This window comes from Triticum urartu, chromosome 2 (genome assembly GCF_003073215.2).
Source record: "Triticum urartu cultivar G1812 chromosome 2, Tu2.1, whole genome shotgun sequence".
Lineage (NCBI taxonomy): Eukaryota > Viridiplantae > Streptophyta > Magnoliopsida > Poales > Poaceae > Triticum > Triticum urartu.
The window spans coordinates 665,082,290-665,107,053 of record NC_053023.1 but is presented as its reverse complement, the minus strand read 5'-3'; the positions used below and the strand labels follow the sequence as shown (position 1 = coordinate 665,107,053).

The window sequence follows — 24,764 nt, the reverse complement described above, 5'->3', positions numbered from 1 at the left end:
TGCCGCTTCCCCTCCATCACCCAATCTTAGCTGTACATGTTGATAAGTGATGTAATCAATGAGTCAACTTTATGCTCAAAGTGTTCTTCACTCCTGCTCTGATCGGGGTCTGAATTTGAAATTTTGAGCTAGGTTTGGTCACGTAGTACCATGATCTTGTATAGACCGTACTTTGCATGTCCACATGCAATGCGAGGACGCCATCCTAATTCCCGAATATGTCTTGTCACCAAGACACCAAGTCGTTGGTTGCACACAGCAACATCATCAATACATCCAGTCATCCACATCTCTCGTACAACAGTTCCATTTCCTCCTCCATTGACAACATTGTGGGTGTTCCCTTTCTCACTACATGAGCTCTGAAAGCTCCAGTACATCGTTTGTGGCATCGAACCCACTTTGTTGACTTGTCGCGGGGGAAGGGGGGGCACAAGTTTCCACGGGCAGTTGGCCCGTTAAATCCCTGCACTGTTGCGGTACACGGAACAACATAATTTTACCCTTTTATCGATCTCGCCAGCTGTTTCCCCCAGAGGCAGGACCCACGTTTACACTTCACATAGCGAGAGCACTACTCCGCGGGTCCCATGGCTATGACCTTGTTGAGCTTGAGAATGGACCGTTGCTTGATGAACAGCAAGAACGTCACCCCATCACATGTTCACAAGTCAAGTCGCGGTGACCGGATCACAGTGCCATGACTCCGGTTAGTTACTTTCGATCGCCCTCCATGCACAAGAAGTCACAGCACTTCATGCATGCTCTACCTATGTGCACGTATCGATCTTTTCTGCCCCAGCACCCGGCAAGAAGTGACCGCGGCCGCCGTCGAGGCCACTGCACGATGACATGGCTTGCCCGTTGGCCTGTCGACCTCGGCGGCACTGTGCGCGAGAGCGCCCAACCGGCAGCGGCGTCGTGCATGCGGCTGGCTGGCGCGTCCAGGGTACGTACGTGGATGGTGGTTGGCGGCGAGGCCAAGCGAAAATCTCCCATTCCCATGGCAATAATGCAAAGGTCGGGTACATACGTGGACCGGTGGACGACGTCTTTTGCGGCGCGGGGTGTGGTGTGCCGGTGGGTGCGACTGCGAGAGCGAGAGCGAGAGCCCACGTGAGGACGCGCTAAAAGTCGAGTTGGTTGGCCCGATCTCGGGCCGTGTTTGGAGTTGGTGCCGGGTAGGGCAGGGTTTACTTCGTCCGGTGGTATCGGACGTGGTACGGGGATGGGAGTGGAGGCCGGTGCGCGTGTCCCCGGCCGGCCAGCCGTCGTGGTGACCACCCAGGCTATACGGCCGCGGCAGCGCATGCGCCGACAATCTGTCATTGGACTCCAAACCCGTACAGCCCGTATTCAAAAGGGGAAAACATAACATACTTTGGATTGCAACCTTGTAATGACCCTGTTTGGATCCATGGGTTAGAGTTAGTCTGAGTTAGTTTGTACTCAACTAACTCAAAAGTATCCAAACAGAAGGGTTAGTTTGGGTCAGATGCATCTAATCCATCTAAAAAATCTAACCCATTCAAGAGGTGTTTATTTGGGTTAGTTCTTTTTGGGATCATTAAAAAACACATTTTTTTCTCTCGCTTTTCCCGTAGCAGATCCCTCTCCATTTTCTGAAAGCTTCTCGTCCTTTTCCTCCTCCCTCTCGCATCGCCCGTGAAGGCGCCTCGCCGTATCCGCGCTTTATTTAACCCTGCCATCCAAACACCTCTTTGGCTAGAGTTAGTTTAGGGTTAGTTCGGCCATTGGCGAGCAGGTGCATACTAGTACTGCTCTTTATGAGTTTGCAGGCTTGCTTCAGAAAATTTCGGTCGCTTCAAAAGAGTTTGCATCGGCGAGCAGGTGCAGCCGCCTCGCATGCAATGGTCCTTTGCCTGCGTCGCTGGCACCGCAGCGCGCGCACGGCGGCCGAGCCAGCTGCCAGCGATGTCCCGGCGCGGACCAAACTGACGCGCGGTACTCCTGTACGAGCAGAAAGCTTTTGAACTCAGACACAAGCGTAGGCCAAACCAAAGGCTGCGTACCACGCGAGACGTCACCCCCATTCATCTCCCCTCACCACCCCACACGCGACGTTTCCTGCCAGGCTCCTGCTTCAAGAAACCAGAAGAAAAGATGTCGCGAACCAGGCCTCCTCTCGTTGGCTTGCTGCCACCCCCAGCCACCTGAAGAATGGAGTAATTTTCAGAGTCAACCACTCCGTATATTGCCGAACCACTTTGGGGTGGCCTGGATGTGCAATGATTCGTGTATCTCTCGACGTGCATACGTGCTACCTGAGGTGGCGTCCAAGCGAGCTGCGCCGTACGCGCACTTAAAACCGTGTGCCGGCCATGTGCGAGGATCACAGTATAAATCAATCACAAAGCCCGGGACACCAGCAAGATAAGACTTGCCCTGGCGCTGGGTGTGTTTGAATCATCTCATCTCATCTCATGAGGCCGGCCTGTCCAAACGAAGATCTACATGAACGCGGGGTCCCAGGCCCTGCCCGCGTCACAGTAATGCAAGGGGCTGCGGGTCGCCGGCGTACTGTACGTACGTCCAGTCAGTCGGCCGGCCGCAGTCGGGTAACTAAGGCCAACTCCACCGCGCAACCCTATCCTATCCGCCCCGTTTGTTTGGGGTAAAACGGATAAAGGAGACGGCTCAGCGCGCGACGGCCCGGACCCATCTTGTTCGTTTTGTGTCCGGGCCGACCCATTTCGAGCGCAAACTTGCTTCGGGTTTGGGTCGCGGCGGATACCAAACGGACGCGCGCTCGTCCGCGTCGGGGCCGCGTGGTAGGCGGCCACCTACCTCCCATCCGCCCATATCAATGCGCATGAGCGGACGGCCCCATCTGTCCTCCGCACGCCGAGCGGTCGCCGTCCTTCTTTAAGTGGGAAGTGTGGACGGGTCGTCGTCCACACTGCCCCACGCCACCCCGCGGCCTCCTCGAAACCGACAGCGGCGACCACGTCCCAAAACCCTAGCCTAGACCTCGCCGGCCGGCCGCCCGCAACCATGGGCCTCTGAAACTACGGCCGCAAAGGCAGGCACGACCGCGAGGCCGGCTCCTCGTCGGGACGCTGCCGCGCGGCTCGGTGAAGAAGGAGGAGCCCGCCTCGCCATCGCCACCACGCCGGGCCCCCGCGCCGCCCGCCTTCTCCATCGCGCCAACGTCCGCCGGCGCGCGCGACCGGCATTACGTCCGGGCGTCGGTCTGCCGCCGTTATTGGGAGACAAGGACGCCGCTCCCCTGGAGCGACGCCCATGTCCCCAATGACCGGCACCTCTCCGCCGACCGGGTCCCCATCCCGCCGGTCCCGAAGAGCGGCCGTGCGCGCGCCGAGGAGATCGAGCGCCGCCGCCGCCTCCTCCCCGACGACCTTTACTATGACGCCAGGTACGCCCCCGACTCCCCGCCATGGGACACCTGGTTTCGTGACGAGCACGACACCAGGCGCGCCTCCTTCTTCGCCGGCACCTCGACGGGGCCGCGCCAGCCACGGGAGCGCGCCCAGGAGCGCGGGCGTAGGCGGGTCCGCGGCGTCACGCCCACACCATCGCCGTCTCCGTCGCCCCCTCCACCTCCTCGCATGACAGACGAGGAGGAGGCCCGTCTCCTGCAGCGTGTCATGGACGACTCCATGTACACGCACGACGAGCGGCAGTGGGACGACCTGGAGGAGGCCATGGCCCTCTCTGCCGTCGGGGACGTCGCCTTCCCCGTCGAGGAGGAGAGGAGGGACGGCCCGCCGGCCGCGTTCCAGCAGTTGCTGGGCCAGGAGTGGGGCTGGTCCTGCACTGCTCCGGAGATGGCCGCCGTCGTGGGCGTGAACTGGTGCCCCACTCCGCCGCGGTCACCGGAGCAGGAGGCCTCGCCACGGGAGGAGGTGGTGCAGGCACCTCCGGCCGTCCAGCCGGCCCCCGTCCACCACGCACCTCCGGCCCACCTCTGGACGCCGTCAGACTACGTCGACCTCGTCAGTGACGACGACGACACCGGCGGCTAGTGAAGACGGCCACGGCCACGGCACCGACGGCGGCAGGAGCGCGCGGGAGGCGGAGGCGTTTTTTTATTTTGTTTTATATGTTAATTATGAAAAATGGGCCTTTTAAGTGGCCGTGAAAGCTGGGCCGTTTTGTGGCCGCCCCCTATATATATTTTATGTTTTTTTAAAATGTGTTTATTTAGTTTTTTAGTTATTTCGTTTTAGTTTTAATATTTCTTTTATTCACGTCCACCCCGGACACGATTTGGGGTGCGGCGGCGCGGTGCGCGCACGCATGACCCATCTGACAAAGGCGGACACGGGCGAACCCATCGGCGCCCCAAAGGGACAAAATCCGGCCAATCCGGACGTCCGTTTGGGATCGCGCGGTGGAGTTGGCCTAAGAGCAACTTTAGGGGGCGACCCATTTTATTTTCCGCCGTCGTTTGAGTGGGGGCACAAAAGGCGGACCAAGGCAACGCGCCGATCTAAACGGACGTGCGTTTGTTTTTCGTCCGCGGACGACCTATTCCCGGCCCATTTTTTAGCCGGATTTGTATCGGTGCGGACGCGCGCACACATCCTCTTCCCTCCTCAGGTCCGCTGGTCGGTGGCACATTGCCCTTTCCTCATCCAGCAGCGCACCCTCGCCCGCCTCTTTCGTCGGCCGCTGGCCAGTTCAACATCGATAATACCAAGGATCAACTGTTAAAAGAAAAGATGAACTACTTCGTCGGCAGTCAGCGCAGGATCTCGCCGATGGTGGTCGGATAATATGGACACATAAATAGCTCATAGCATAGACTGTTAAAAAAAAGATCAGCTACTCGTCGTTTTCCGACTCCGACTCGATAATGTCTTTCTCCGACGTTTGAATGTAGGCGTCAGCATACTTCTCGTCCTGAAAGTCCCAGGAGGACGCTTCTCCTAGCTTCATTTTTAATTGAGCGGCCTGCTTCCGCGCACGCTTGTCCTCCCGATAGGCGGCTCGCTCCGTCCTCCTCGCCTCCCTCTCCGTCCTCCTTTGCTTGTAGAACTGGCGCTCGTCGATTATGTCCTGCGGGAAGCGTTCGCACCACACCAGCATGGTTTCCACGTCCATCTCGGCGATGGCGAGGCGACGCTGTCGCCTCCGGTGGTCACGACGATCCTTGTCGGTGAAAAGCCGCGGGAGAGGCGCGAGATCCTGCGCCCGCTGGCTTGACACGTCGGGAAAATTCATCTCCCGACGAGGCCTCAGGAGGCGCCACGCCGCCGCGTTGTGCGCACGGGCCGCCTCCTCTGCGGTGTCGAAGGTGCCGAGAATGAGGCGTTTCTCGCCAAACCAGATCTCGGAGGAGAACGCGCCGGAGCGGCGCTCGCGGACTCCGCGAAAATCCGAAGCGCCCAGGCGACGCATCGACATGATGACGCAGAGGCGGCGAGGCTAGTGAGTGGGGGCGAGACGAGTGGGCGGCGCACAGAGTGTGGAGGGAGCACCTTCTTAATATCGAGCGCCGGACGCGGCGCGCCAAAACCAGCGCGCGCTAGGCCGATTTTTCCCCGCGCGCTGGGGCGCCAAAACCAGGGCGACGACATGGCCGCTGGCATAATCTATGCGCGCGCGATCATGAAATGGATCGACGCGTTGGGCGCACTGCCGATCCAAATTTAAAAAAGGACCGACGCCGGGCGGGCAGCTGACCCAAACGGAGAAAAACGGACAAAAGCGTTGTCCGTTTGAATCGGCCGTTGGAGTTGCTCTAACTGTTGGTAACAGTAACACGCACCGCCACCTGTGCACCGCTGCGCTGGGGTAAAACAGGGAGGGGAAGGCGACGAGGAGGCCGGGAAGAGCGCAGGCACGTGATCGCACGGAGGAGGCATGCCCCCTCACACACGGTCAGGGTCAGGACTTAGGACTCCGTTGCTGCGCTGGCGGGTGGACCTGCCGGTGAGCGTCCATGAAGAAGAACCAAACTGGTGTCACGAAGGGCTCTGTCCTTTTGAAAAAAGTGAACCCCCGGGCTCCTGAAACTTCCGTCTGTTTGCTCGGGCCGGGAAGAGGGGGGCGGGAAATAGAGGGAGTCAAATGGTCAGAGATGCCTGCCTGCTTCCCATATGCAGAGAATTGAATGACAAGGGGTGACTTTTCTCGCCATGTCCGCCTGCTGGGCACAAGGAAACGGGAGCCCAGCTGTATCATCAATGATGCCACAGTGGCATCAAGTTTGTAGTAGAAAAAATAAATCCAAACGGCAGTAATTACTGCACAGTACACGTCGTTCGTAGGAGTGCCACCACGTTAGAGCAGGCTACAGCCAGTAGCTGCATCTGTACGTGCTTAAATTTTACTCAGAGCTACTGTACTGCCTACTACTGATATGCATATGCACAGTACTAGCGCAGAATTGATGCCACGAGTATACTTGCACGACCTGTGATGGGAATCGGGAGACCATCCAGCACGTCCCACCGCATACTGCAATGCCACCGATGGACGACTTGTTTTGCTTTGTTTTTGTGGTGATGATACAGTATGAGTAGTACTCCAATATGGGCGAGTGGCGGCTGGCTCGATTGACGCCCGGCTAGGCCAAACTAGCTGGCTAGCCAGATCCCTTCGGCTAGTCATAGTGGATAGTAACATAAATGTAGTGTTATGCATGTCTTCATTTATTATGTTGTAGACTTATTTTGTATTGGAGTGCGTTATGTTACAGTAACATATTATGTTACTATCACAAGCACCTCTCTCCTCATTAACTCCATGCCACATAATCATATATGTCTTGGGGTGCGTTATGTTACTCCCGCTATGGCTAGCTTTGTGGGTGACAAGACATCTAGCAGTAGTACCTGTCAGACCCTCCTACGCTACGACCCATGCTTCCACCACCGCCAACAGCACCTGAACTCACCCTCAAAGCTGCCAATATCAATAACTCAACACCTTTTCCTTCATAAAAACGGAACAACCAATCCTTCGACACCCACTGTTGGTTCAGTTTTAGCTTCACTGATAACCAAACAGCAAGCAGAGCAAACGATGAGTAACATGCATGCAGCGAACATCGGTGCCACTCGAAGTACGCAACACTCAAACGATCATGGCTGCGAGCTTGCGTGAGGCGAAGAGCGACAGGTTGGAAATTGCGACGGAGGGCCCATCGAATCATGGAACGGAACCAACCCCTTTGGTTTCACGTCGGTCGGTCGACATGGGCCGCGCGCCCGAAGCGGGGGCCGCCTCACGTGACGCAAAGCGGCCCGGCAGAGGGTCGTGGGAAAGGTGGCGGCAGAGTTCAGTTTGGTTGTCACACCAGTCCTCGTCCTCGATCGAGCTCGCGGTGGTTGGGTTGGGTGGAACGTCGCCGGCCAGTGCGTGCGACGGCTGCTGCCGCCGATGCGCCGACAGCCTCGCCCGCTCGGGCCTGCGGGGGGCGTGGGAAGAAAAGGCTAATCTCCCGATCCATGGCCCTGCGTGCACTGTCGAATGAATCGCGGGCCGTTTTAATTTCTGAAGCGTGTTTGTACGACGATCTAGATCCTCTGTTCATGGGTGGCACTGATGTGTGAACCACTGTGCCGTGGGATCGCTTCGCCTCTGGATCCAGAACCTGGAATAGAGTGTGGCGTTTGTTCGTTGTTCAGGGCAATTTACATTAGTTGTCAAGTCTTGTCCTAATCATGCCAATGCCAATAAAACTATCTGTGCAATGGCTTTTCACTTAGTCTTGTCTCTACTAACTAGATACACCAAAATGTGTGGCGAGAGAAATCGTACAAAGAGAGCATCTCTTAATTAAGACAGGACAAACCATTTTCTAGTTTCTCTCTCCCCATTTCGGTATTTATCCTATGCGGTTGTCTTAAAATAGCACCACTGTAAATGCCTTTACGTCAATTGCTGTTGTTCGGGGTATCACATTTGATTCCATTTCGTTCCATTCCGAGTGGGGACGAGCAACAGCCAGTAGCTTACCTGCCGCATTGGCATCCATGAATGCCGGAGCTATGTCTCGCTTACTGCCACAGCTAGCTCTGTCTCGCCTTAAGCGGCTCGGCTATGTGCTCGCCATAGTGGGTCGGCCCAGTATAGCGGTTTTGGGATGGTTCTATAGAATACCGTGTTTAGAATCTATCATGCATGTTTTTTGCCCTTTTGTGTTTCTTTATCCGTTTATCCATTTCCTTTTTTGTGTGTGTGTTTCTCTCTTTGTTTTAATCAACTTTTTATTCATTGTGGTATTTAATTTTTTTGGTTTTCCTTTTTTTTTTCACCCTTTAAAACACGTCAATTTTTATTCAAATACACGTTAAACATTTTTTTATATACATGTTTGACATTTTTTTTAGATACACATTGAACATTTTCTGAATACACCTTTAAATTCAGATGCATTTCCAATATTATTCGAACACATATTGAACATTTTTTTAGTACTGTCGACAATTCTTAACACATATTGAACATTTTTCATAAATGCCATGATTTTCTTAAAAAACAAGCATAATATTTTTTATGTGTCAGAACATATATCTGAATGTTATGAATATTTCTTTTCGAATGGTACAATTTTTTTTCCTAAAACAATGTGAACATTTTTCTAAAATTTATAAACGTTTTTGCAAAAATATTTTTTTGAAAAGCTTTAACAATTCTTGAACTGTCACGGATATTTAGTGACTGGTAAGGTTTTATTTAATTGCATGAATATTTTTTTACGTTGTACAATTGTTTTTTAAATGTATCAATCTTATTTTTGAAAATCTATAAGAAATATCACAAACATTTTTTTGATCGCGATGAACATTTTATAAATGTTACAACCATTTTTCTACACTGCACGAACTTTTCTAAATGTGCGAAAAACGCTCTTAAAATGTAAGTACATTAATTTTTGAAATATATATATTTAGAATATTTCAAGCATTTAAACGAAAGGGAAAAAGAAGACAAAATGGATAACGGATGAAGGTAAGTAAATTAGAAAAGGTAACATACCTATATTGGCGCTTCCCACTAATGGGTTTCCTTGAGGCGAGGAGAGCTACAGTCTTGCAATAGGCAAGACGTAGTCCCGGCCTCCTTGCCGAGATTGTTATGGCCAAATTGTGGGTCGTGGACTGAGCTCAGTTGACACAAAGTATTGTGTTTCTTGGAGAGCTCTGATGTGCCGCTTGCTGCGGCAAAAAGCCAAGACTTGGGCCGGCCAATCCTGCGGTCATGCTAGCAGCTCTAGCGACACCGTTTATCTTTTGTTTTTAGTGTTATTTTTTCTCTTGTGCTTTTTTAAGGGGATTTTTGTTCTCATTTGCTGGTTTTCAATCGGTTTTCTAGTAGTAGAACACACGAAAGCGACGAAGGTGTGCGCTGGAGTGTGGCGAGCGATTTCGCTTTGCCTCGTGATGGGCAGGTCTATACTAGCTGTCAGGTAGGAGGTCCCGGGTCTGCTGTAACGTCTGGGGCCGGAAATGGGCTGGAGCCCAGAGGTAGTCCTCCTCAAGCGGGCCGCACCACTGACAAGTCCATTCCCCTAACTCGGATTTCTTCCTTTCCTGCCGTTGCATGGTCGGAACCAGTGAACCACCGCCGCTGCTCCGATGGACATCGACGCCGCCGCCGTGCGGCCGGCCACCAAGGGAAAGGCGACCCTCTCCTCCTCCGCCGCCGTCAAATCTTCGCCATGGGTTGAGAAGTATCGCCCCTAGTCCCTCGCCGACGTCGCCGCCCACCGCGACATCGTGGACACCAGTGAGTGCCCTTCTCCCGTTGGCTCTGGCCTTCACTTCCTCTACGCTTTTTACCACATGATAGTTGAATATGGTGTATGGATTCGGCAGAGTTGTTATGTAGTATGGCTTTGCTAGTGATTTGGTGAAGTTTGGTGGTTTCTGTTGGAAATATGAGCAAATTACTACGAGATTTAATCCGAATAAACAGAATATAAATTATGACCACAGCAGCAGAGATTAAACTAATCATGCGAACTAGCATAGCAGATGAACATATCACATCTAGGGCACATACTAGAAACATGAATTCTACACGATCTCGAATAGAAAGGATAGAATCACATACGGTGCAGCGGATGCAGCACCGCCGGCGTTGATGTTGTCGCCCATGTCGTCGAGGATGAGGTTGCCGAGGTCGGGGAAGAAGTCGTCGTTCGCGAAGTCGTCGCTGCCAGCAGTCGCGCGAGTGCGCTCCCCAAAAACCTGATCGCCCCTCTCCCGTACAGGATCACGAGAGGCGGAGTTCCGGAGGCCTGCTGTCCCTTCTCGCGGTGCACGCCGGAAGGAGCGATGGAGAAGACTAGCTTGGCGGCGCAATGATCTGGAACGGTGATGGGAAACCATACGAAGCGGCGGCTAGGGTAGACGTCTGCCTGACTATATATTGCGGGCCGGGTAAGTCATTAATTTTCCCATGCAGCAAAAATATAGACAACGTGCATAGCTCTGTCCTCGGCTCGGCTCAATCCCGCAACCCGCGGCGCGTCGTGACGAGGCGTGACGTGGCGAGGCGAGCGAGGAGGAGGAGCGCGCGTGTAGGTCTCCTCTTCTCATGCTTATACAAGTGGTAGAAGAGCTCACCTTATAAGAAGGTGCAACTCTCTCTCAACTTTCAAGATGGGACTAAACTTTAGCCTCACTCACTCCACTCACATGTGTGCATGAATGGACCAAGAGAATTTCAGAATTTTAGTTGGGCTTTGGGCCAAAGGCCTACTAGCAAAATTCCAACAATCCCCGATAAAATCTCATTGGCACATCTCATCATTTAGTTCCAAAACATTGTTTTATATATCGGTTGTTAGTGGAGACTGTGAAGTTGAACTTCCACTTAGAAATTTATGCTACACTAGATCACAACTTGAATAGTGGACTATGCCTTGAACTACAAGTTTTTTGTGAAACTAGTTTCACACAAATTCTTGACCGATACTGGGCTGCCGCAAGGCTTCCCCGCGGGTGGAGCGTATACGTCATACTCCAGGGCCTTTCATGAATTTATTAGAGAACACCCAATTCTCACAGACTGCGACGTTGACAGTCAAATTCATATAGGTGTGTTCCTCAGAAGATGTTCTGCAGGACAACATCTCTGCTTACCCGAATAAGCCACTTGGAACACATTAAGATAAGTATCAACCTGCCATGCAGATCAGGAGAGTATTGCATCTTCACGGAGTGGGATAATTAATATAGGGATACTCTCCTCCCAGCCGACCAACAGCTTGTCTCCTACTTCTACTTCACGGGATCTCCTATCATATAGAGTGGGTTACCACTATGGACAACTCATGCGGTGGGTCTCAAACCCATCTCCATCGATGCATTCTCTATCACATTACGTGATAGACTCTTTGTGAAGGGATCTGCCAAGTTTTTCGACGTTTGGATATAATCCAACGTAATAACTCCGGAGTTTCTCAATTTTCTGACAGATTTTAGTCTCCTCTTCACATGCCTTGAGGACTTCATATTGTCCTTAGAACTGTTTATCTTGACGATCACAGTTTGATTATCATAGTTCATCAGGTTAGGGGGTATTGGTTTTTCAACTATAGGTAAGTCCATCAAGAGTTCACGAAGCCACTCTGCTTCAATAGTGGCAGTGTCTAATGCTGTGAGTTCTGCTTCCATAGTTGACCTCGTTAAGATGGTCTGCTTGCAAGACTTCCAGGAAACAGCGCCACCACCAAGTGTAAAAACATAACCACTTGTGGCCTTAATCTCATCAGCATCAGATATCCAGTTTGAGTCACTATAACCCTCCAGTACTCTTGGATACCCGGTGTAGTGAATCCCATAGCTCGCGGTGCCTTTCAAATAGCGCATAACTCTCTCAAGCGCATGCCAATGATCATCTCCCGGTTTTGACACAAACCGACTCAGCTTGCTCACAGCAAAAGAGATGTCAGGCCTCGTGGCACTCGCCAAATACATAAGCGAGCCAATAATCTGAGAATACCTCAGTTGATCTCTAGCAATCCGTCGATTCTTTCGAAGCAACACACTAGCATCATATGGAGTTGGAGAAGGCGTGCAGTCGCTATACCCAAAACGACTCAAGACCTTTTCCACATAATGAGACTGAAGTAGTGTGATCCCACCATTTTCATCTCTCAACAGCTTGATGTTTAAGATAACATCAGCTACTCCTAGATCCTTCATCTCAAAACAGCGAGATAAGAAATCCTTAACCTCCTTGATTAAATCAAGTTTGGTTCCAAAGATCAATATGTCGTCGACATACAGACAAAGAATAACTCCTTCGCCCCCACCATAGCGATAGTACACGCACTTGTCACCATCGTTTACTACAAAGCCGGCAGCAGTTAATGTTCTTTCGAACTTCTCATGCCACTCCTTAGGAGCTTGTTTAAGGCCATATAAAGACTTTAATAACTTGCACACCTTTCCTTCCTGACCAGGTACTACAAAACCATCTGGCTGATCCATGTAAATTTCCTCCTTCAACTCTCCATTAAGGAAAGCCGTCTTAACGTCCATTTGATGAACGAGAAGACCATGTGAGACAGCCAGTGATAGTAGCACCCGAATTATGGTCAGTCTAGCCACGAGTGAGTAAGTATCAAAGAAGTCTTCACCTTCTTTCTGGGTATAACCCTTGGCCACAAGCCGTGCCTTGTACTTTTCAATCGTACCATCAGGTCTAAGCTTCTTCTTGAACACCCACTTACATCCTACAGGTTTGCACCCATATGGACGGCCAGTGATCTCCCAGGTACCGTTAGCTATGGAATCCATCTCGCTACGTACAGCTTCCTTCCAGTAGTCAGCATCAGGAGATGCATAGGCTTCTGAAATAGTCCTGGGTGTGTCATCCACGAGGTACACAATGAAATCATCACCAAAAGACTTTGCAGTCCTCTGTCTCTTACTCCTCAAGGAGTTCCATTGTTACCCTCAACAGGATTCTCAACGTGTTCCATCGCAATGGTGGGTTCAAGAATTACAGTGAATTCCTCACTAGATGGAGTAGGTATCTCCTGATTTGATGAACTCGACATATCCTTCATAGGAAATATGTCCTCAAAGAAAGTTGCATCATTTGATTCCATAATCGTACCAACATGCATGTCGGATACCTCAGATTTTATTATCAAAAATCTATAGCCGATGCTATGAAAAGCATAGCCCAGAAGAACACAATCCACGGTTTTTGGTCCAAGCTTGCGCTTCTTGGGAATTGGTATATTGACTTTCGCCAAACAACCCCAAGTACGTAGGTAAGAGAGTTTCAACCTTTTCCTTTCCCATTCCTCAAATGGAGTCATGGTCTTATGCTTTGTGGGAACTCGGTTTAGGACATGACACGCAGTCATTAGCGCCTTCCCTCACCATTCCTTGGATAGACCCGAAGTGTCTAACATGGTGTTAACCATATCAGTTAGAGTTTGGTTCTTTCTTTCGGCTACCCCATTTGACTGGGGTGAGTAGTGAGGCGTCCTCTCATGGATTATACCATGTTCCGCACAAAACAGATCAAATTCATTGGAAAAATACTCTCCACCACGATCGGACCTAAGCCGTTTAATTTTTCGATCAAGTTGGTTCTCTGCCTCAGCTTTATAGTTTTTAAAGAAAGTCAAAGCCTCATCTTTTGATTTCAGAAGATACACATAACAATATCTAGTGGAGTCATCAATCAACGTCATGAAGTATCTCTTTCCACCTTTTGTCAACACGCCGTTCATCTCACAAAGATCAGAATGTATAAGCTCTAGTGGCGCCAAGTCTCTTGCCTCTGCAGTCTTATGGGACTTGCGAGGTTGCTTAGCTTGCACACATACTTGGCACTTGGAGCCTTTGACAGTAGAGATTTTCGGAATTAAATTCATATTGGCTAACCGCGTCATGCAACCAAAGTTAATATGACAGAGTCGTGAATGCCAAATATCAGACTCATTATTGTGGCAAATATTATTAATAACTTTAGTGCAAATATCTGACAAAGATAGGCGGAACAAGCCTCCGCACTCATAGCCTTTTCCAACAAATTGTCCACACTTAGAAATTACAACTTTATTGGATTCGAAAACCAACTTAAAACCATCTCGACATAAACGGGAACCGCTAACGAGATTTTTATTGATGGACGGCACATGATGAACGTTCTTCAGACGCACAGTCTTCCCCGAAGTAAACTTCAGATCGACCGTACCAACACCTCAAACGATGGCATGTGACCCGTTCCCCATCAGCACGGGTGAAGTCCCTGTTGCCTGGTAAGAAGAAAACATGGAGGCGTCAGCACAAACATGTACATTGGCACCGGTGTCAATTAACCAATCAGGGGATTGAAATACTGAAAGGATGGTAGGAAAAATACCGTACCCTGATTCCTTCATATCAGTATCACCGATGACAACATTAGCAGACTTGCCGCTCTTATCATGTTCGCGCTCCTCAAAGCGGTTAGGACACTTTGGAGCCCAGTGATTAGGATCACCGCAGACATGGCAAAGTCCCTTCCCCTTCTTATGAGAATTCTTCTTAAAGTTGGTAGAATGTGATAGCTTGTTCTTTGTATCAAACTTGCCTTGCCCTGAGTTTTGTTCTTATTGTTTTTGTACTTGTTGGGCTAGGAGTTCTTCTTCTGTACCATGTGGGCACTAGAACCTCCCTCAGCAACTCGAGCACATGTGTCCTTTGCTCTCGCCTTCTCTTTAACATCAAGAGTACCAATGAGATCCGCAACGGAAAACTCCTATCTCTTGTGTTTCAGGGAAGTAGCAAAATTGTTCCACGAAGGTGGAAGCTTGGCAATGATGCCTCCGGCAACAAATTTGTCCGGCAACACACACTTGAAGTACTCAAATTCTTTTGCGAGCGACTGTATCTCATGAGCCTGCTGTACAACAGGGCGCTCATCAGTCATCTTGTAGTCATAGAATTGCTCCATGACGTACAACTCGCTGCCGGCGTCCGAGGCACCAAACTTGGCCTCGAGCGCAGCCCACATGTCCTTGCCGTTGTCAAATGACATATACGAATCCACAATGGAGTCATCAAGGACACTCAGAAGAGCGCCTTTAAAGAGGGTATCGATCTTCTCAAAAGCTTCCAGCTGTGCTGGATTAAGATCGCCCTCAGGCTTGCCCTTGGTGGCATCATAGCAGTCCATGGTCTGAAACCAGTAGACTGCTCTCGTGCGCCACCTCTTATATTGCGCCCCCTTAAAGGCAGGCGGTTTCAGATGCGCAGCAAAACCACTCGGAGTAAATTGCCTATAATCAGGTTTTTGGATTGTTGGAAATATGAGCAAATTACTACGAGATTTAATCCGAATAAACAGAATATAAATCATGACCACAGCAGCAGAGATTAAACTAATCATGCGAACTAGCATAGCAGATGAACATATCACATCTAGGGCACATACTAGAAACATGAATTCTATCACGATCTCGAACAGGAAGGATAGAATCACATACGGTGCAGCGGGTGCAGCACCGCCGGCGTTGATGTTGTCGTCCATGTCGTCGAGGATGAGGTTGACGAGGTCGGGGAAGAAGTCGTCGTTCGCGAAGTCGTCGCTGTCAGCAGTCGCGCGAGTGCGCTCCTCAAAAACCTGATCGCCCCTCTCCCGTACAGGATCACGAGAGGCGGGGTTCCGGAGGCCTGCTGTCCCTTCTCGCGGTGCACGCCGGAAGGAGGGATGGAGAAGACTAGCTTGGCGGCGCAATGATCTGGAACGGTGATGGGAAACCATACAAAGCGGCGGCTAGGGTAGACGTCTGCCTGACTATATATTGCGGGCCGGGTAGGTCGTGGGAGTAAACCCCACGTCCGAGTCGTCACGATCCAAAAGAATCGGAAACGGTTCAGTAATTAACGCGTTCGTTAATTATTAATTAATGACTCATTAATTTCCCCATGCAGCAAAAATATAGACAACGTGCATAGCTCTATCCCCGGCTCGGCTCAATCCCGCAACCCGCGGCGCGTCGTGATGAGGCGTGGCGTGGCGAGGCGAGGCGAGCGAGCTCGCGAGGCGAGGCGTGGCGAGGCGAGCGAGGAGGAGGAGCGCGCGTGTAGGTCTCCTTTTCTCATGCTCATACAAGTGGTAGAAGAGCTCACCTTATAAGGAGGTGCAACTCTCTCTCAACTTCCAAGGTGAGACTAAACTTTAGCCTCACTCACTCCACTCACATGTGTGCATGAATGGGCCAAGAGAATTTCAGAATTTTAGTTGGGCTTTGGGCCAAAGGCCTACTAGCAAAATTCCAACAGTTTCATATGGTTAGGATTTTGGACTTCTCTAATATAGCAGTGTGCTGTTTGAGATTTATTTGATGCTTTAGAGGTTAGGTTAGACACTATCACAATGGCGCACTGCTAATGTGACCTGTGATTTGGGGGTGAAGAGTGGTTTTCTCGAGTGATTTTGTATGTATCTGTTGTCAGATTGGGTTTTTTCGCCCCAAAATCAAGCTCTCTGTAAGCTGTCACACATTTTATTATTACCTAGTACTAGCTTGGCCAAAAAAAAAACCTTTAATGCATGATTCTGTTTCCGCACTTTGAATCTGTGAGGTAATCTAATAAGTTTATATCATTTTATTTATTGTAGTTGATAGGCTTACAGATGAGAATAGGCTTCCACATTTGTTGCTCTATGGTCCACCTGGCACTGGGAAAACATCAACAATACTCGCTGTCGCGAGGAAGATATATGGCTCACAGTATGGCAACATGATTCTTGAGCTCAATGCATCAGATGAACGTGGGATTGGTGTTGTAAGGCAGCAGATACAGGACTTTGCTAGTGCACACAGCCTCTCTTTTGGGTATACACTAAGTGCTATTTTTCGTTGCAAAAAATTGTGAATATTCTTACCTTTTTTTTGTGTGGATGCATGTGGGTGGCTGGTGTTCCTTGTATTGTGCTTGGCTTAATAGATGATTTCCATTGGCCCTATCATTGTTCTAATGTGGAACTCCAGTAGCTTGCTAAGAAAAGGATCCCTTAGTTTTAACATGGGGTCGTATGGTTGTAAGTATGCAATTACAATATGAATTAAATACCTGTGCTAGAGTTGCTTACTTGCATGCGTATTAACATGAGGTTGTATGGTTGTAAGTATCTTGTAAGTATGCAATTACAATCTGAATTAAATACCTGTGCTAGAGTTGCTTACTTGCATGCGTCTATTGATACCCACACTTGATTCCTTAACTGCATTGGGTTGCTAGTATGGTTGAATGAACTGTTGAAGAAAGAAGATTTATTGCAGTATTAAGCAATTATAGTATTGTTCTTCACTTCTTCACAATGCTGTTAACTGTAGAGCAAAGCCTGCTGTTAAGTTGGTCCTTTTGGATGAAGCCGATGCCATGACCAAGGATGCACAATTTGCATTGCGAAGAGGTTTTTCTATTCTTTCGTCCTTTTTTTTACCCAGATGATATTATTATTTTCATTAAATATTTACATTGATCCGACTTGCAGTCATTGAGAAGTATACAAGGAGCACAAGGTTTGCACTGATATGCAACCATGTGAACAAAATAATTCCAGCACTACAATCAAGGTGCACTAGGTTTAGATTTGCTCCACTTGATGGCACTAATGTTAGTGAGCGTCTTCAACATGTAATAAAATCTGAGGGGTAAGAACTTACCCTTTTGTTGTAAGATTATGTTTGGAATCTGGACCTTTTGTCAGGTTCCTCAGTTTTCTATCCTTAACTTCAGTACTCTGTTGGGACTTTAGAAGTCAGTAATTTTTATTTTTATTTTTCTATATATTTGAGTATGGCAACACTAGGTTTATGCTTGTTCTTGCAGACTTGATGTCGATAAGGGTGGCTTGACAGCCCTTGTGCGGTTAAGTAACAGTGACATGAGGAAGGCTTTGAATATATTGCAGGTTACGTCTGAATAATCTCAAGTTTTTTTAATATTTCAAAGCTGCTATATTCTTATCCATTGTTTTGTTCCATGACCTGATGTACCTTTGCTTTATACTGACATGCATTGCCTTTTGTATGCAGTCAACACACATGGCATCCTCACAAATAACAGAAGAAGCTGTTTACCTTTGCACGGGAAATCCCATGCCTAAAGATATTGAGCAGATAGCGAGTTGGTTACTAAATGAACCATTTTCAACCAGCTTCAAATGTACTCCTAATTACCATTACCATCTTTCACAATTCATGATCTAAATGTGTGCTTAATGTGCAATCTGTATCCATATCTTTTTCAGATATATCTGATACAAAGATGAGAAAAGGTCTGGCCTTGATTGATATCATACGGGAGGTCACTATGTAAGTGCTCCCTCTCCCTTTCGTTCCTTCTAAGCTTCCTTATTCTCCAAATCCTACTAAGCTTCCTTTTAATTATTTCAATTAATTTTTTGCAGGTTTGTGTTCAAAATTAATATGCCATCCAATGTACGAGTAAAGTTGATTAATGATTTGGCAGATATCGAGTATGTCGTGTCTATACTTTTAAAGTTCAATTTTATCCAAAGTTGTCATCGATTAGATATATTTTGCCGATGATTCTGCTCACATCACGACACCTAACTGTAATAGTAACACTGTGTGCTCACCTCTCACAAGTTAAATTACCTGACTTGTTCTGATGATATGGTTTATGCTTATTGTGTTATTCCGGTAGTCATTTTAGTTCACACAAGAAGTACTTACCATAGCTTAGTAACTGTAATGGTATGGCCAGGCTGGCTTGGTGAGCATGGTCATTCCTTTAGGCTTTAGACTTTAGTCAACTGTAAGCAAAGCAACAAGCGACACAAATCATGTTGCCGAAACAGTGCCACACTCCAAAGCATAATTTGTATTTGGTTAACTTGGCATGTGTGTTCTCTACACGTCCAACATGTTGATTTTCAGAAAGTGAAAAATGTGGTAGTTTCAACGAAGCAATTATGCCCAGGAAACCTTTTGCTTATCTGGAATGTTTGGGTTTGTACTGTACTGGATTCCTTATACTCCCTCCGTCCGAAAATACTTGTCCGAAGAATGAATGTGTCTAGATGTATTTTAATTCTAGATACATCCATTTGTATTCATTTTGACGACAAGTATTTCCAGACGGAGGGAGTATGATCTAAAATGATCATCGGAAATATTCCCCAGGAATGAGCTAAGATTATATTTTTCTTTTGACTTGTTGAATTGTTATATTCCCGAAGTACTGGGACCAAAAGTCAGATAATTCTTTTGGCAGTGCCTCTTCAAACAGTCAGCAACGTTATTGACATCATTTCTGTGCAGGTATCGACTAACCTTCGCCTGCAATGACAAACTGCAGCTTGGAGCATTGATCTCGACTTTCACGACTGCTCGCACTGCTATGGTTGCTGCCGCCGCCTAATTTGAACACCCACTCAGATCCGAAAATGGTGTGGCAGTTTATATTTATCTTATGTGTCCTTAGCTTAAAGCACGTAGAGGAGAATTTTTTATGCTAGAACTGTCTGTCTGCTTGGGACCTTCGGGAGGGTTTTAGAACTCGAGTGTAACTGATTGCTATCAGGTTTAGGCAATGCACATGATGGATGCAGCATTTTGTGCAGTAGGGAGTCATTCACGACTCAATTAATCACTGTTATGACATTGGAAAAAACATTTTGAGCAAGGAACGGAAACAAGGTGACACCAACAAGGAACCGGCATCTCCTCCCCGTCCTGTAGTATCTATCCTGTTAAGACATCTGTATTTCGTAAGTCATTCCAAAAGGGGCAAAAAAGCAACAGAAAGGAATAATTGTTAGCTTCCAAGAAATGGCGAAGCATATGTTATTCCACCAAGATATATTCATTCCCATATGGCTCAATTGCTGTGTTTTCGGCATTAGCAGAAAAGAAAAGAAAAACAACAAGCAAGGTTACCTGAGCAATACGCGCATAACATTTTCAAATTTTGGAAATAATATTTTGACATATTACAAGTTTTGAAATAATTCTTGTATAGTACTCACATTTCTCAGTTTTGTATAAGACTGTTTACAGAAGCACCGCCGGGGGGGGGGGGGGAGTGGGTGTATTAGGATATGTTTGGCGCTTTCCCTAAATATACATCACATCCTGCCGTTTCTATTTATTTTCCAATATTTCGGTTTTCTATTTCTTTTCTTCTTCATATTTTGTATTTCTAGAATCTGGAGGGGCATATGTGAATATATTTTTAAACAATTCATGAACAATATATTCACACATGAACCATTTTTCTGACATACACGAACTTTTCAAAAGATATGTGCATAATTTTTTTTCCATTCATGGTGAACCATTTTTAATTGGTATGAACCTTTTTTTGCATATAAGAACATTTATTTCTAGGAACATGAATGGAAATTTCTAGGAACCATTTTTAATTTACATATACAAAATTCTCCACTGCAAAATTTTTATTTTTTATTTTTTATCTTTTAACAGAAATAATTATTAATGAGCTGCACAGTGGCCGGCTCACTATCCTTTCCCATCAGGCGGCGCTCGCGTAGCCGCCACTACAAAACTGTGTTAACAGAATATTTCTCAAAAGAGCTGTTTTAGCAGAAACTGTGTTCTCTTAATGGCCGGAAAGAGTTAACAGAACCTCTCAAAAGAAAAGAGTTAAGAAACAGTTTGTCAAAAAAAAGTTAAAAAACTAAAAGAAAAGGGAGTTAACAGAACCTCTCATCAAAAGATAAAAAAGTTAAGAGACTGAAAGAAAAGGAATATATCGTGCATCAAAAGAAGAGCAATCTCAAAGCAGCAAAGCATCGCCAAGAGTAGTAGGACCACGACTTTATTCAGTACCTGAATTTATCATGTCAAGAAGCCATTACTGTCTTTATTTCCTGAATCCAGCCATTGTTCATGCCCTGAATCCAACCAGGGCACCAGGCTAGCAACACCAAGAAGCACAAACTGGACGATATTACAGAAAAAATACAAGTCCCAGAGGGCATCACATTTCACACGGCAAATCACAGAAGATTTACAACCCCACTGGTTGCCTGGTTGCATCTACAGTTCACGGCGCAATGCCGATGATGCTGCTTCTACTCAACGCCCTCGGCGGATCTCTGGATGAGCACGGCAGCCATGGTGATGGCGGCGGCGTATATGGCATTGGGCACCTTGTGCACTACCTTGCCGACGCCGGGGACGCCCTCGGTTGCCCTTTTGGTCGCCAGCGCCAGCGCAGGGGCGGCGACCAGCGTGATGATCAGCTTGAGGCTGATCGCGCAGAGTGACTCCGCGGTCAGCTTCCGGATGAACTCCGCGAACTCCTCGCGGTCCAGGAGACCGTTCATGTCGATGTCAAATTCCTGCGTGTTTGAGATATCCATCAGAGTTGTAACTTGTTTGTCTATAAAAATCAAAGCTGTAACATAGGACATTTCGTCGACAGAAAAGAAAGATACTCGGAGGAATCAAGGTGACTAGTTCACAGTTATAAACAATACTAATTCCCTACAAATATACTCTATATGACAGCATCGTAGACTAGAGCACATAAAACAATGGAAAATTCCGCGGGCAAGAAAATGGTATTCAGAGCTATCTGGGTGATAAGTTCAGAATTGTGAACAATGTATACTAACTTTAGCATAAGGGCGCACCATAGACAACAGATTGCACATGAATCGCTAATTAAGCTTATATAAAGAGTATTCTTGACATGTTCAGGGAAGGAAAAGCAGAAATCAAGATTACTTTGCTTAAGTAGAACACACAGGTGAAGAACACGATATCCAGTTGACCAAATAAATCACAAAAACTGGATAAGGGGAAGGGGAGACTGTGATTACTCTCATGAGTTCCTTGAGCCTCTCCTTGGACGGGGGGTCGTAGTGCGGCCCCGGCAAGTACTTGTTGATGTCACTGCCGACCAAAAACAGCAGGAAGCATCAGGAACATCTAAGAAGAATCGCAGGAACAAATAGACGCTGAAAAAAAAAATATTTCATGTGGGATTGGGCCGGCTGTCGTACTTGTAGACGCAGAGGACGGCGATGTAGACCTCCTCGAACTTGAGGGCGTCCTTCTCGGGCTTCTGGGTGTCCTCGGTGAGCCGGTCGAACACCTTGTCGGTGATCTTCCGCACCTGCCTCTCCTTCCAGTGCCGCCCTGCGCCAATTCGATTCGTGCTTCAGCTCCGAGAGGAAGAGGGGCGGACGGATCGAAGGGACGGCGTAGGGGTGGGTGGGAGTACCTTGGAGCTTCTCTTGCAGAGACGCCCAGGCCTGCCCCATGGCGTCGGGCGTCGGCGGAGGCTGGAGAGATGACGGGTGGGGGGCTCGGAAAAGGGGGGGAGAAGAGAACAGAAGTAGTATCTCAGGTCTCCGGGCGGTGTGTGATTCTGGTTTTGGCTTTTGGCTAATCTAATATTGTGGACGATAGATCTCCCTCGCACCTTTTCGTGACTATGCTACGGGCACACAGAAGCTTTACGCAGCATATCCTCCAGGGCCAGGCTCACCAATATATTTCCCGTTCTTTCAGTTTTAATTCAAAACATGTAGTAGACGACTGAGTACTACTCCCTCCGTTCAGAATTACTTGTCTCGAAAATGGATATATCTAGAACTAAAATACGTCTAGATACATCCATTTCTGCGACAAGTAATTCTAAACGGAGGGAGTATGTGCATATTTTAAATTCTGTGTTGCATTCCTGTGAAAAACTAAAGAACCCTGTATACCGGTTAGCTCATCGCTGTTGTTGTCTTGTGGGTATTACCCGCAAGAAAAGAGGTTCTTATAAGAATTTGGAGATACCTACTCTGTAGTTTATATCAATACCTTATTCTTGTACCTACTTATTGTTGGCATCTGTTGACTCATATTTTAAATTTTGAACATAAAAGGGATGACACTTATATGTTCTGGCGCAAAGAAATCTCCCTCCCCTCTATGCACACTACAAGTGATACTTTAACCAAACTTAACTTTGACACAACATGTAAAAGATTCTTACAGAAGGGGATAGACTAGCTATTAGTATCAGACACTCCAAAAAAGCCATGTTGGGCCAACCCTCCATCTCACTTTCCATTTTTGGAAGAGATACACGTTCTAGGCGTGGAGACATGAGAGGGAGTGGAGGTGGTGTCACTAGTGACCATGAGATCCACTACGGCTACTATCTAACTCGTGCCCATGAGATCCATGGTGGCCTCCGCCTCACGCGGCACCTAAGATCCGAGGCTGCCACCCTCATCGTCGTGTGAGTGGAGGTGGAGGCATGGAGGAGCCGAGAGAGACTAAGGTGGTGGTGTGCGAAAGTTGCAGCGCTGGTGAAGTGAGCACATGAAAAACGAGGACTCGGAAACAAGGTAACATAAGCGGGCCATATTGATACTTGTGTGTGATCAAAAGTAACCACGTACATGATCAGCCGCGAGGAAACTTTCTCGCTCATAAATAGAAACAAGTGAAGAACACTTCATAGAAGTAAAGCGAATAAAAAGTCCATTGTGCCTTAGAACACAAGCCACATGGGGCAACCTTATTTTACCTTTTTAAAAGTCAATGTGCTCCTAGACGACTGATCAGTTGTGCCATTAAGAAATGAAGTTGGCAATGGGGCAAATTTATTTTACCTTTTTAATAGAATAGGAGAAGCAATCAAATTTTATGCAGCATTATTTGTATATCACTTCAACTCATCCTATTGTTATGAAAAAGATAACATGAAAACATAATAGAATGCTCTTAAGAAATGAAGTTGGTAATGCCCATTGCACACATCTTCTTTTGAATCCTTGTATAATTTGTTAAATGGTTAAACAAAATGCATTACCCTTTTTTTATTAATTGTTGATCCTCGTAATCAATGTATAATGGCTTGAATGGCTCTGGTTGTGGTTTGTGATTATGCGGAACCGCACAAATGAGAGTTATGTTGCGGCATAGTCTAAGTGTAAGTATGCTACAATTGTTAGCAAAGCACTGTCTAAGCTGCTATCACAATTATGAACCTTCATACTTTGTTATGTAATACTATGATGTACTCATAAATAGTTGATCCCACGAATTATACTTATCTCATAAATAGTCGATCTCACCTCAAATGTCGTCTAAGCATCCACATCATCAAGTATTTGTACTTCTTTTATATATTTTATCGAGGGATTTTTATTGAAAATTCACATTTTTAGAAACAAATCATTCTTCCAAAGCGAGAAGGTCACGATGCAATATAACATGCAATCAGCCTCCATTTACGGCTAAGCCTATTTTCGTTCATATATGACAAGAATGTGAACGAGCTTTACGCTCATATATTTTACTTATTACTATAAATTCCTGCACCAAGATGTAGGGTATTTAACATTTCACAATATGAAGATTAGTTTCTTTTTACTCTGCATATACTCCCTCCATCCGGAAATACTTGTCGGAGAAATGGATGTATCTAGACGTATTTTAGTTCTAGATACATCATTTTTATCCATTTTCAAGACAAGTAATTCCGGATGGAGGGAGTAACATTTGTCTAACTTCGTAAAGTTTAATCAATTTTATGGAAAAAAATATTAACATTCACAATATGAAATCAATATCATTAGATGCATTGTGAAATTAATGTTCATATATTGTATTACTTTAATATTGTAGATGTTGATATATTCTCATATAAATTTGGTCAAACTTTATAAAGTTTGAGTTCAAACAAATCTTATATGTGGAGTGAAAAGAAACAGAGGAAGTATTAAGGAGTAGGAGTACTATGCACCCGCCCTTCAAACGCAGGGACACTGAACTTCTACAAATTCAGTTGTGTAGCCGCCGA

At 47.1% G+C, this 24,764-nt stretch overlaps 2 protein-coding genes across 2 annotated transcripts; one reads left to right on the top strand and one right to left on the bottom strand.

Moving 5' to 3' along the window:
• The first annotated feature begins 9,555 nt into the window (after positions 1–9,555).
• Positions 9,556–19,367, top strand: LOC125533962 (replication factor C subunit 3-like). Its single transcript, XM_048697281.1, has 9 exons — positions 9,556–9,723; positions 16,576–16,792; positions 17,294–17,373; positions 17,455–17,614; positions 17,793–17,874; positions 17,999–18,128; positions 18,214–18,277; positions 18,373–18,441; positions 19,250–19,367. Exons 2-9 carry the CDS (start codon positions 16,698–16,700, stop codon positions 19,347–19,349), a joined length of 780 nt encoding a protein of 259 aa, XP_048553238.1. The 5' UTR covers positions 9,556–9,723; positions 16,576–16,697; the 3' UTR covers positions 19,350–19,367.
• Positions 19,368–20,752: 1,385 nt separating this feature from the next.
• Positions 20,753–22,341, bottom strand: LOC125533961. The gene is made up of 4 exons (XM_048697280.1): positions 22,182–22,341; positions 21,961–22,096; positions 21,778–21,850; positions 20,753–21,294 (listed from the first exon to the last, which is right to left on the bottom strand). Exons 1-4 carry the CDS (start codon positions 22,219–22,221, stop codon positions 21,025–21,027), a joined length of 519 nt encoding a protein of 172 aa, XP_048553237.1. The 5' UTR covers positions 22,222–22,341; the 3' UTR covers positions 20,753–21,024.
• Positions 22,342–24,764: the final 2,423 nt, after the last annotated feature.